The following is a 13146-nucleotide window of genomic DNA, read 5'->3' as shown; positions in this document are numbered from 1 at the left end:
TCCTGTCTTTTGCTTCTGTTGTACTATATTTGGAATGTAGATGTACTTGGGAAAGTCAGACTAGATCAAAGTTACTATTCTTAAGTTTTGAAAATTAGTGTTTTAGAAGAAACTCATGTTTGCAACTTCTTTATCTGTTCAGTGTTGAAAGATGGACAAAAGGAATCCTTGCCATGTTTCACATTTAATAAGATTCTTTCATTTTAATGCATAAAACCCTTTGAAATCAGTGTCAACCAGGAAAATTCATGTTAGAAAAAATTGGAATGAGAGCTGATATTCTATATTCAGAACATCTGAGAAAGCATTTTTGACTATTACAAAAGTTTATTTAACAAAAAGTCTAATATGAAAATGTACATGACCTAATTTTTACATCATAGTAAAACAGGCCCTATGGAGAGAGGACATGGGTTTCTCTGCTGAACAGCCATTATTTATACTCGTTCCAAGGCTTCTAACATGATGATACTATTTCCTCGTATTACCTAAGAAAGAGAAAAATAAATTTGAAAAGAACAACTCAGGTAACAGACATAACTATGATGATTTAATAATTTTCACCAAATCATTAATGGTTTTTTAATATTACATGTTGGTTTGCAAAGCTTTGTTCAAGCCACAGGGACACCAAATAACTCTAAGCCCTTTATAAGACAGACATCTTTTAGATTTAAGGCTAACAATTTGCTTTATGAGATTCTAATGCCAAGTCTCCAATGACTAATTTCACCTCTTATTTTGAGACAGAGTCTCACTCTGTTGCCCAGGCTAGAGTGTAGTGGCGCAATCTCGGCTCACTGCAGCCTCTGTCACCCAGGTTCAAGCAATTCTCCTGCTTCAGCCTCCCAAGTAGCTAGGATTACAGGAGCCCCCCTACCACGCCCAGCTAATTTTTATATTTTTGGTAGAGATGGGGTTTTACCATGTTGGCCAGGCTGGTCTCAAACTCCTGACCTCAAGTAATCTGCTTGCCTCAGCCTCACAAAGTGCTGGGATTACAGGCGTGAACTACTACCCCTGGCCCTAATTTCACCTTCTAAAATGCAGGACTCAAATTTAAATGCCCACCCCTGACTCTATGGGATCCAAAAATTAATAAGTAAAATATGTACAGTAGAGTATGTTAGGTACAGTTTGGAGGTACAAGATAATTTAGGGAAAAAACCAGGATGGGAAATTGTGAAAGGCATGCTTTATGAAAATGACATTTTACCTGGGTGTTGGAAATTGGGCAGAATTTTGAAAAGGAGATTTTAGGAAATTCTAGACAGAACTAAGATGAAGACAAAGTATGAGAGGATAAGAAGTCATCTAATTTGAATGCAGTAAAAAGTTCATGAAGAGAATCAGGAAACAAAAGATAGCTGGCATTCAATCTTGGAAAGCTTCAAATGCCAATCTTAGTGTTTGGAGGACATCAGAAACTAACAATGAGCCAGTGAGAGTTTCACATTTGGGGGAATGACAATCATAAGTGTCCCTGAAACAAGATATTATATAAATACACCAAAGTTTGAATAGGACAGAACCTAGAGGCAGAAAGAGAAGTTATTAAAAAAAGGGCCCTAGGAGAACAGTGCTTGACCTAGTAGATAAGCCATAAATGAAGATAAGAATACTTATTGGGGGCGTGGTGGCTCACGCCTATAATCCCAGCACTTTGGGAGGCCAAGGCAGGTGGATCACCTGAGGTGATAGCTTGAGCCCAGAGTTTGAGACCAGCCTGGGCAACATGGTAAAACCCTGTCTCTACAAAAAATACAAAAATTAGCTGAGGGTGGTGGTGCACACCTGTGGTTCCAGCTACTTGGGAGGCCGAGGTGGGAGGATCAACTGAGCCCAGGGAGGTTGACACCACAGTGAGCCAAGCTCCATGATACTGCACTCTGGCCTCAGTGACAGAGTGAGACCTTGTCTCAAACCAACAACAAAAACCAGTAAGCACAGTGCCCTGAAAATGACAATGGCAACTGAAAGAGTCTAAAGATTCACACTTCTTGTAAGTTAACAGAGCTCCCCTCCATTTTTTTTGAGACTGGGACTAGCTATGCTGACCAGGCTGCAGTGCAGTGGCTATTCACAGGCACAATCACTGCACACTGCATCCTCAAACTCCTAGGCTCAAGTGGTTCTCCTGCCTCAGCCTCTTGAGTAGCTGGGACTATAGGCGCACATCACCGTGCCCAGCATAAGCCAGGAGTAGAAACATGCTTACCCAGTTATCAGAATTTTATTTTCATTTTAATTATTATTTTTTTGAAACAGGGTCTTGCTCTGTCACCCAAGCTGGAATGCAGTGGTTCAATCACAGCTAACTGCAGCCTTGACCTCCTGGGCTCAAGTGATCCTCCCACTTCAGCCTCTCAAGTAGCTGGGACCAGAGGCATTAGCCGGGCTAATTTTAAAATTTTCTGTAGAGACAGGGTCTCACCATGTTGCCCAGGCTGATCTCAAACTCCTAGTCTCAACTGATCCTCCTGCCTTGGCCTCCCAAAGTGCTGGGATTACAGGTGTGAGCCACTGCACCTGGCCAGTTATCAGAATTTTAAATTCTCAATTTTTTTTTTTTTGGCAACAGATATTGAACATCACATCTCATTGACCAAAGCAAGAAAAGCTAGCCTTCCTGCCTAGCTCCCTGCTAAATTTACATATTTGTCTTGTCACATAATATTTAGAAAATAAGGCTAGATGGTGAACTTTGTCCCACCTTATCTGTGGTCCAAAAACATTAAATGTATAATCCTAGAAACAGACATCCGTAAATTTTACACTGTATGCTGTTCTGAGCAGTGTGATGATACCTCATACTGTCCCCGGATGTGGATTATCCTTTGTCTAGCATCTCCATGCTGCCCATTAATCAGTTATCTCAATTTTCTGATTGTCTGTTGTGGTATCAAAGGGTTACTTGAACATAAGTAACCCTTTTTTTACTTAATATTAACCTGAAAGTACAAGAGCAGTGATGCTGGCAATATGGATATGCCAAAGAGAAGCTGTAAAGTGCTTCCTTTAAGTGAAGAGGTACAAGTTCTTGACTTAATAAGAAAAAGAATCATATGTTGAGACTGCTAAGATTTATGGTAAGGACGAATCTTCTATCTGTGAGATTGTGAAGAAGTAAAAAAAAATTCGTGCTGGCCAGGCGCGGTGGCTCACGCCTGTAATCCCAGCACTTTGGGAGGCTAAGGCAGGTGGCTCATGTGGTCAGGAGTTTGAGACCAGCCTGGCCAACATACTGAAACCCTGTCTCTACTAAAAATACAAAAATTAGCTTGGCGTGGTGGTGTGCACCTGTAGTCCCAGCTACTCCGGAAGCTGAAGCAGGAGAATTGCTTGAACCCAGGAGGCAGAGGTTGCAGTGAGCTGAGACCACATCATTGCACTCCAGCCTGGGTGACAGAGTGAGACCCTGTCTCACACACACACACACACACACACAACTTGTGCATAGGGTTCAGTACCATCTGTGGTTTCTGGTACCTACTCTGAGGATAAAGGAGGCCTACTGTAGTGCTCTTCCTCTTTTAACACTGTGTTTGAGGCCTAATTCTCCAAATCAAACTTGAACCATCAGGTCCAGAATTACATACTGCTCCCTTTGTTGTGCTTCAATGATGCTACAGAAGGACAACCCTAGCAAGAGTGCCTGAACTATGTAACATAATAAAAAGTAAGATAGAGGCGATGCCACTGACAACTCTGGGGATGTCTCAGAAGATAGTTGAGATTTATCATTAGGTAACGATCCAGTTGACAGGTTAAAAACAAACTCACTCCTCAAAACAAACATACCGTTTTTCTTTTTGAGACAGGATCTCGCTTTGTCACACAGACTGGAGTGCAGTGGTGTGATCTCAGCTCACCTCAGCTTCGACTTCCTGCCTCAGCCTCCTGAGTAGCTGGGACTACAGGTGCACACCACCATGCCTGGCTAATTTTCTAATTTTTTTGTAGAGATGAGGTCTCACTATGTTGCCCAGGCTGATCTCAAACTTCTGAGCTCAAGTGATCCTCCTGCTTCAGCCTCTCAAAGTGCTGGGATTATAGATGTGAGCTACTGTGCCCAGCCAACACACACATAACTGCAATAAAACAGTATTAAGTAATTTCAATGGCCTCAATGGATCACTGACTTGGACAAGGTAATAATGAAGCCAACTGTCCTTTGTTAAACAACTTCTAACAAAATGAACAAAACCTTAACCTATTTGTTTCCCTTCTTCCAACTTTAGAAAAGTCAAAAAGTTCATCTATGTTCTTGCCTTTTAAAATGTCTTTTATTAAAGAAGTCTGATGTGTTATTCTTTCTTTTTCAAAGTGAAGCCTCAGCAGCAAGAATTATTGTCTGCTGATAAAAACTTTTTTTTTCTTTGGCAGGGGGTTGGGGGTATGTGTGTGTGTCACATAAACCTCAGAGATGGAACAGGAGGCTGCCCAACACACTAAGTAGGTAATCATTACTTAAATGACTTGGGATGGCAGTACTTGCAACCAATTTCTGTACAAAGAAAATTAAGCCCATAAAGTTTAGGGGGAAAATTGACAGAGGGATGCTCTATTCCTTCTCTGATAAAATTCCAATGAGCAATGTGTTACGAAATTCTCTAATCTTCTCAAAGCAGAATTGACAATTTAGGTGCCAAGTTCTTCCTGAATCCTTTTCAGCAAATTTGTTGCAAGGAACTAAAAACCTAATCTACCTTCTATTAGAATGAAAATTTATTTGTAAAAATAAGGGCTTAGAGGAAAATCTTGGGGTATCTAGAAAATGTTTTTATAAGGACTTGGCTACTAATGATGCTGGCAGCCTTATTCAACAGAAGCTCACAAGGGAATATACCTGAAAGACAAGTCAATTTACATGAAACTTGGGGGTACAGTGTGGTATCTGGAGACTCTAAACTGTTTTTTCAGTCATAACTATTGATTTGCTTTTCAAAATACAGTAATGAAAAAGTATCTGAAATAAGTAATAACACAAACCTTGGAAAGAATGGTATGTAAAAAAATTAAACAGGCAGAGATGTCAAAATAGGTCTATCTTCAACTTTACTGCTCAAACTTAAAAATCAAGGTTAATAAATCAAGGCTAATAATTAGCAACTCTTACCACTCCTTGGAGGTCTTTATGCTTAATAATTTGCTAAAAGTAAGTTGTCCTTTTTGGTTCACCTTTTTCAAGAACTTTGGGCTTACCACTTTATTAGGTATGTTGTCCTGTGTTAGACAAAGAGGGACTCAAAATCTGGGTATCAAAACTCTTCTTCAGCAATCACTAAAACTACGGCCCAATGAATGTAGGAATGTTTAATCCTATGAGGGCTCAGTATGCGCTTTTTAATTTTTTCCTGCTTTTTCTCTCATGTGAATAACTGTCATTGTGATTATCCCTTGTAACTTTTACCTTGGCTACCTTAAAATTTTGGGTGTGGTAAACCAGAAAATCCAGGTTAACTATGTATACAAGTAAAATCAGAAAGTGTTATCTGTGAACTGGCAGATCTGCATTAGGCATTAGTAGAAATGCAAAACCTTAATTAAGTTCCGCCTCATACCTACTGAAGTAGAATCTTCATTTTAACAAGATTCCCTGGGGATTCATATACACGTTAAGGTTTCAGAACTACTGCTCTAATGAAGGACCAACTATGAGCCTCTATTGCAGAAGAAAGCTCAAAAAGGATTTCCAACAGCTATTTCAAGCGCTAAGACCTTAGGTTCTGTATAATTGAGATCTTACCTACAGGTAACCAGGATATTACCTCAGCTGAGTAACTGCTGTATGTTCAACTAAAAAGGAGATGGAAAGTCAATCTTGCCTGTTATTTGCCATTTCTGGGGGTTACTAACTAGGAAAGTTAATACACATTCCAAAAGAAAAATGAAATCTCCAAGAGAACTCTTGTATCTTTACTTACCACCATTCCAATATTGTTCTGTTGTCCACTAGTCGCCATCTCCACACATTCATCGATCACAAGGTTCATGAAGGGATCAAATCCCCGCAATATTCCTTGGACATGTCTGCCACCATTTAATTTCACTATTAAAAAGGGAAAAAGAAGTTTTAGAAAAACCTTCCATTAGCTACCAAGCATTCACTAAAAATCAGGTGGGATAAAACACAAGTATTTGAGATGTCTGAAACCCACTATCCTTACTGTATGACAAGAACTGGGTTAAACATTTTTGTATTTACTTCCACATTTTAATTTATAAGAATCCTAAAAAGTAGTATTATCCTTACTTTACAGGACAGAACTAAACTTCAGAGCTTTTAAAAAATTTTTGTAAAGATGGGGGCTCCCTACGTTGCCCAGGCTGGTCTCAAACTCCTGAGCTCAAGGGATCCTCCCGCTTTGGCCTCCCAAAGTGCTGGGAGATTATAGGTGTAAGCCACCGTGCCTGAGCTTTTAAGTAACTGGGTTCATGGTTATACAGCTACTTTATGATAGAAGTGAGATTCAAGCTGAAGGCTGCTTACCTCTAACGCTCATGGTTTTTTCCCCTACATATATTTCAAGTACTGTGTGGGTCAGATTTTTAGATAAATTGAACAAATGTTATTCCTAAGAAACAAAATAATTGTTCCTTGTCTAAGTCCTCTGTAGCTTGTTTAAAGAAAAAAGGTTGATAAATCGTGTTAATTTTGCCAAAGTGAGGAAGGGCTTACATAAGATAAAGTCTGAAGTGCTGTTAAATTTATTAAATATCAGAAATTAAGTAAATAAAATTGTCTAGTTAGGATTAAGTAATCTGCTTAATTAATGGATGTGAATTAGAGGTTCTGTATGCTTTAAATTTTTTTTTTTTTTGAGACAGAGTCTCGCTCTATCGCCCAGGCTGGAGTGCAGTAGCGCGATCTTGGCTCACTGCAAACTCTGCCTCCTGGGTTCATGCCATTCTCCTGCCTCAGCCTCCCGAGTAGCTGGGACTACAGGCGCCCGCCACTGCGTCCGGCTAATTTTTTTTTTGTATTTTTAGTAGAGACAGGGTTTCACCGTGTTAGCCAGGATGGTCTTGATCTCCTGACCTCGCAATCCGCCCGCCTCGGCCTCCCAAAGTGCTGGGATTACAGGTGTGAGCCATCGCGCCTGGCCGCTTTAAATTTTTATAAAGTTGCTCCAAATATATTGCTAAGACACATGTAAAAAGCAATTGACTAATTAAAAAAAAACCCCAAACAACAACAAACTTACATGATAACTTCTTGTCCATAAATCTGAAAAAGGAAAAGGGTAAAGATTATATAACCAATTAAAAAAATTTAAGCATAAACAAGTACATAAATAGGTATAGTTAAGATAATTTGCCAAAATTTATACAATGGGAATAATGAAATCTAAAATAGTAAAAATAATGTATTGCTGTAAAGAGTGAGGGAGTCGGGCGAGGTAGCTCACGCCTGTAATCCCAGCACTTGAGGACGCTGAGGCGGGTGGACTGCTTGAGCTCAGGAGTTGAGACCAGCCTGGGCAACATGGTGAAACCCCATCTCCACCAAAAATACAAAAATTAGCTGGGGTGGTGGCACATGCCTATGGTTCCAGCTACTTGGGGGGCTGAGGTCGGAGAATCACTGGAGCCTGCCACGTTGAGGCTGCAGTGAGCCATGATTGTGTCACTCCACTCCAGCTTGGGCAACAGAGCGAAACCGTCTCAGGGAAAAAAAGAGTGGGGGCGTAAAGGGTTACCTAAAGTAGACATTCTACGAATCAAAGTGATTTGGGAAGAGGAAAGGCAATAAAAATGAAATATATTTAGACTATATTAATTTACATTAAGTACAGTATACTAATGTGAATTACATTCTTATTGTTCAATACTATGTTGTTTCATTGACCTAAATTTCTTACTTTTTTTTTTTTAAGAGATGGGAGTCTCACTATGTTGCCCAGGCTGGTCTTGAATTCCTGGCCTCGAAAAATATGTTCTCCTTCAGCCTCCCAAAGTGCTGCTGGGATTACATAGGCATGAGCTACCACATCTGGTCTCACTGACCTAATTTTCAATGATTGGATTTTATAGTCATAAGAAAAAAATAAAGACTTGCCTACGTTTGGTTATTTCCAAAACTAAGTTGTAAAGACAGCAAACAGTAATCAAATCATATCCAATTCAATAGGTATTTTATATTTGAGATAAGTAGTGTTCTTTTATTTAATATTAAGGCATCAAGCATAAATGTTCAGGGTAGTCCTCAACATTTAAGTATATTTTAGTATAATAAATGCACATTTGAAACTTCAAACGATATGAATTAAAAAAAAATTCCATTTTAGTGGAATACGAGAATATTAAGCCATGCAGTCAAATCAGTTTTTAATCTCTTCCATTTATAGGCCAGAAAACATAAAATTTCATTCAATTTTAAAAATTTCATTCAGATTTTAAAATATAAAAAAATGGAAAAAAAATGTTTAGTATATGGGCCACGAAGTGGGGCACTTATTCAATTTTAATGTATAGGATTATCATGGGAAAATGTAAATATAAAACAAGGCGCATGACTGAAGGAGGGAGTAGATACATTTACAAGTAAAAATATATTTATGGGCTGGGCGTGGTGGCTCATGCTTGTAATCCCAGCACTTTGGGAAGCCAAGGCGGGCGGATCACCTGAGGCTGGGAGTTTGAGACCAGCCTGATCAACACGGAGAAACCCCGTCTCTACTAAAAAAAAAAAAAAAAAAAAAAAAAAAAAAAAATTAGCCGGGTGTGATGGTGCATGCTTGCAATCCCAGCTACTCGGGAGGCTGAGGCAGAAGAATCGCTTGAACCTGGGAGGCGCAGGTTGCGGTGAGCTGAGATCGCGCCACTCCAGCCTGGGCAATAAGAGCGAAACTCCATCTCAAAAAAAAAAAAAAAAAAAAACCATACATATATATATATGAAGTAACCTGTATTTTAATAAGATACATAAAACATATCAAACATAACACACAAGATCTTATACAATCTTTACAACGACTTTGCAATTATGGTCTATCATTTCCACCGTTTTTACAGATGGAGAACTAGGCTTGGAAAAGCTAAATCAATTTTTTAAAGTCACACAGCAAGTGAGAGCAAACACAAATAGTTCAGTCTGACTGGAGAACGGAACACGTGAGTATTAGCAGCTATTAGGTTTGGTGTTTGAATGCTGGGTTCAGTATAGACTCGATTTTGCATACTGTGATAAATTATTAAAGCAGTCACTGGCAAGACTACTGTGGCAGCAAATTTTAAGAAGTGGAAGGAAGAATTCAGTTAAGCCAGTGTATCTCAACTTCTGCACTACTGACATTTGGGACCAGATAATTTTGTGTTGTTGGCGGCAGTTGAATAAGCGGTAGGATGTTTAGCAGCATCCCTGGTGTCTATTCACTAGAAGCCGGTAGCACCAGATTCCCTACTCCCCATTTAAGAACCCCTGAGTTACGCTAAGCCAGAAGGAGGGCATAATGGTGTAAAAGAAGATGCTATCTGTGAGAAAGCAAAGCAGGAAAAAATTTGAAAGTCATTTTGGCGGCAGATTCTGACCAGATTTCACAATTCATGAAACCTAGGGATGAGAAGAGAAAGGTATTAAAACTAGCTTCCTTCTCTGAAATTTTCAAAAACTATGTTATGAATCAGAAAGAAAATCTTAGATTACAAGTAGAGAATGGTCTTTTTGTTAAAAAAAAAAATCGCCATTTCACCAGTCCCTGATGAATCGAGGATACTTAAATCACCAACTCACCAATAAAATAACTTTCAGATAAAAAGGTAATTTTCACAATAATTTCTGAGTAACTTCTATTTTTTTTTTTTTTTTTTGAGACGGAGTCTCGCTCTGTCGCCCAGGCTGGAGTGCAGTGACACCATCTCGGCTCACTGCAAGCTCCGCCTCCCGGGTTCACGCCATTCTCCTGCCTCAGCCTCCCGAGTAGCTGGGACTACAGGCGCCCACCACCACGCCCACCTGATTTTTTTTATTTTTAGTGGAGACGGGGTTTCACCGTGTTAGCCAGGATGGTCTCGATCTCCTGACCTCGTGATCCGCCCGCCTCGGCCTCCCAAAGTGCTGGGATTACAGGCTTGAGCCACCCCGTTGGGCTTATGTTTTAATAATTAATTCCTTAACAGACCTAACTAAAATATACGCTGAAGTAGTTTTCATACAAAAGATGGCTTTGATACAAATGCACCTTTAAATGCAAAAATATTATTATTTTTTGAAACAGAGTTTCGCTCTTATTGCCCAGGCTGGAGGGCAATGGCGCGATCTTGACTCACTGCAACCTCCGCTTCCCGGGTTCAAGCGATTCTCCTGCCTCAGCCTCCCGAGTAGCTGAGACTACAGGCGCGCACCACCTGCCTGGCTAATTTTTTTATTTTTAGTAGAGACGGGGTTTCACCATGTTGGCCAGGCTGGTCTCGAACTCCTGACCTCAGGTGATCCATTCGCCTCCGCCTCCCAAAGTGCTGGGATTACAGGCATGAGCCACTGTGCCCGGCCGCAAAATTATTAAATAGGAACTTTTCCTTATGTCTGACTTCCATGGGCCTGGTAATAAATGAACTATACACAAAGCCAACCACATGCTACGCCAGAAAAAACTGATCCCTGTAAAAATTTTGCATCCTTTGTGCAATCCAACTAATACATGTAGAATTCCAGCATCAGGGAGTATAAGCAAAACAGAAAAGTACTCAGGAAACACATAACCTGTTAAGTCCACTCAAAAAGTATTTGAGGAGTTCAAAGCTTTACGTTGACTCCTACCTAAAGTAAGGCTCTCCTACTTAAAGTTGTTTTTTACTGGGTGTGTAGAAAAAACTTCAAAAAATTAGCCTTCTTTTGACTAGAAGAAATTAATGTTCTTAAAAAAAAAGAAAAATGAATGTTCTTACATAGTTTCAACATCAGAGCAAGATAACACATGACATTCAAGCTTAACGTAAAAGAAGGCAAGAAAAAGGAATGAGGTTTCTAAGTAAAAGCTCAAACACCTACAAACACATTTGCTAAGACTAAAGTGGCTTTTGGATTCTGATGCCTCACGTAGTTTTAAAAACACTTCCCTTCCAGCCCCTCCTTAGTTTCTTTAGAGAATTTCCCCCTCTAGCCGTCTATCTAGAACATGGTACTATTCGGGATGTTCAACAAAAGGTGGCATTGGAGATCTTCAAGGAACGAGGGAGAGCGCCGGGTGACCACGGGCCTGACCGCGGGACCTGGAGACTAGTCGGCCGGAAGGAGGTGCGGTGGCTGCCGGCTGTATACACACCGACGCGCGAGCTCTGCGCGGGCTTCACGTCTCATGCGCGGGAGCCTGGCCGGGATCCCGGCGACCTCGGACCGGAAGAAGAAATGAGGTGAAGCGGCTCAAGACATTCGGCTAATGGAGAGGGAACCAAGGGACTCGCGGGACGCAAATAACTGACCACTTCGCTTTGGCTCTCATACATACTTACTTTTTCAACTCGGGAGGGTGAGCTTTGCTCATGGTGTATACTCCGCGGGCTCACAGATGCCTTGGAACGGAACGCACGGTTTCCCTCACGCTCCCGCGGTAGGCCCGGCGTCTTGCGTCTGGCGTTGTCGACCTCGTTAGCCAATGGATTGTTGGCAGTTTTTACATTGCACCTCGCGATATCTGAGCGTCTCGGTCATCGTTGAGCTTCCGGTTACGTCCTCAGCGATTGGCCAGGACGGAGGGGTGCGTCCTCTGGGCACCTTTCTGAATTCCGTTTTCCTTGCGCAAAATTGAGATAACGGGTATTCCGCCGGTGGGTTTCCCTGCTTTTTTTTTTTTTTTTTTGAGACGGAGTCTCGCTCTGTCGCCCAGGCTGGAGTGCAGTGGCGCGATCTCGGCTCACTGCAAGCTCCGCCTCCCGGGCTCACGCCATTCTCCTGCCTCAGCCACCCGAATAGCTGGGACTACAGGCGCCCGCCACCACGCCCGGCTAATTTTTTGTATTTTTTAGTAGAGACGGGGTTTCATCATGTTAGCCAGGATGGTCTCGATCTCCTGACCTCGTTATCCGCCCGCCTTGGCCTGCCAAAGTGCTAGGATTACAGGCGTGAGCTACCGCGCCCAGCCGGGTATCCCTGCTCTTGTCTATGGAACAGCCAAAAAAAAAAAAAAGAAAGCCAGGCGCCTTAAATCCCAGAACTTTGGATCTCTTGAGCCCAGGAGTTCGAGACCAGCCTGGGCAACATAGCGAGACCCCTTCTCTATTTAAAAAATAAAATTGAGATGTTGAGATAACAGTCCCGTCTCTAGCTTCTGGGCAAACCCGGCCAATCCCGCATGTCTGTGGATCGTATCGCTTATTTTCTTCATATATACCAATATACCAAATGATAATGATCCCAGGAGGAATGGGCCTCTCTCTCTCTCTATATATATATTTTTTTGAGACGGAGTCTTGTTCTGTCGCCCAGGCTGGAGTGCAGTGGCGCGATCTCGGCTCACTGCAAGCTCTGCCTCCCGGGTTCACGCCATTCTCCTGCCTCAGCCTCCCGAGTAGCTGGGACTACAGGTGCCCGCCACCACGCCGGGCTAATTTTTTGTATTTTTAGTAGAGACCGTATTTCACTGTTAGCCAGGATGGTCTTGATCTCCTGACCTCGTGATCTGCCCGCCTCGGCCTCCCAAAGTGTTGGCATTACAGGCGTGAGCCCCCGCTCCCGGCCGGGCCTCTATATTTCTTTGGCAGGCATCCCTACAGCATACTGTCAGACCAAGTAGGGTTCCGGTAACATGTAAATTAGCAGCCTCTGAACCATTGTAGAGTAAGGTGACTGGGCCTGTCTCCAAGAATTTCAATCTATTTCCGACTGAGGGGTCTTGCAAAAAAAATTTTTTTTTGAGATGAGGTCTTGCTCTATCACCTAGGCTGGGGAGCATGGTGTGATCATGGCTCACTGCAACCTCGAACTCCTGGCCTCAAGCAATCCTCCCACCTCAGCCTCCTGAGTTGTTGAGACTACAGGCACACGCCACTGCACCCAGCTAATTTTTTTTGTAGAGACGAGGTCTCACTTTGTTGCCCAGGCTGTTCTCAAATTCCTGGCCTCAAGAGATCTGCCTGCCTCCGGCTCCCAAAGTGCTGAGATTACAGGGGTGAGCCAGCATGCCTGGCAGTTCTGAAATTTTTCAA

At 41.9% G+C, this 13146-nt stretch overlaps 2 protein-coding genes across 5 annotated transcripts in view; both read right to left on the bottom strand.

Annotated features, from left to right (window-relative positions):
* The window catches only part of TIA1 (TIA1 cytotoxic granule associated RNA binding protein), a 200176-nt gene that overhangs the window by 68327 nt on the left and 118703 nt on the right, over window positions 1–13146 (bottom strand). The window lies entirely within an intron of this gene.
* On the bottom strand, window positions 308–11645 carry SNRPG (small nuclear ribonucleoprotein polypeptide G). Of its 4 annotated transcripts, none has more exons than XM_054475477.2 (4): window positions 11455–11612; window positions 7209–7231; window positions 5928–6052; window positions 308–488 (listed from the first exon to the last, which is right to left on the bottom strand). In XM_054475477.2, exons 1-4 carry the CDS (start codon window positions 11484–11486, stop codon window positions 438–440), a joined length of 231 nt encoding a protein of 76 aa, XP_054331452.1. In that variant the 5' UTR covers window positions 11487–11612; the 3' UTR covers window positions 308–437. The 4 variants fall into 4 exon arrangements, with proteins under 4 accessions (XP_054331452.1, XP_063504674.1, XP_054331453.1 ...); XM_063648604.1 differs by lacking the exon at window positions 11455–11612 and adding an exon at window positions 11268–11332; XM_054475478.2 differs by lacking the exon at window positions 7209–7231 and having other exon boundaries at window positions 11455–11599.

The sequence above is a fragment of the Pongo pygmaeus genome, chromosome 12 (assembly GCF_028885625.2).
Source record: "Pongo pygmaeus isolate AG05252 chromosome 12, NHGRI_mPonPyg2-v2.0_pri, whole genome shotgun sequence".
NCBI lineage: Eukaryota > Metazoa > Chordata > Mammalia > Primates > Hominidae > Pongo > Pongo pygmaeus.
This window is presented reverse-complemented; position numbering and strand designations above follow the sequence as displayed.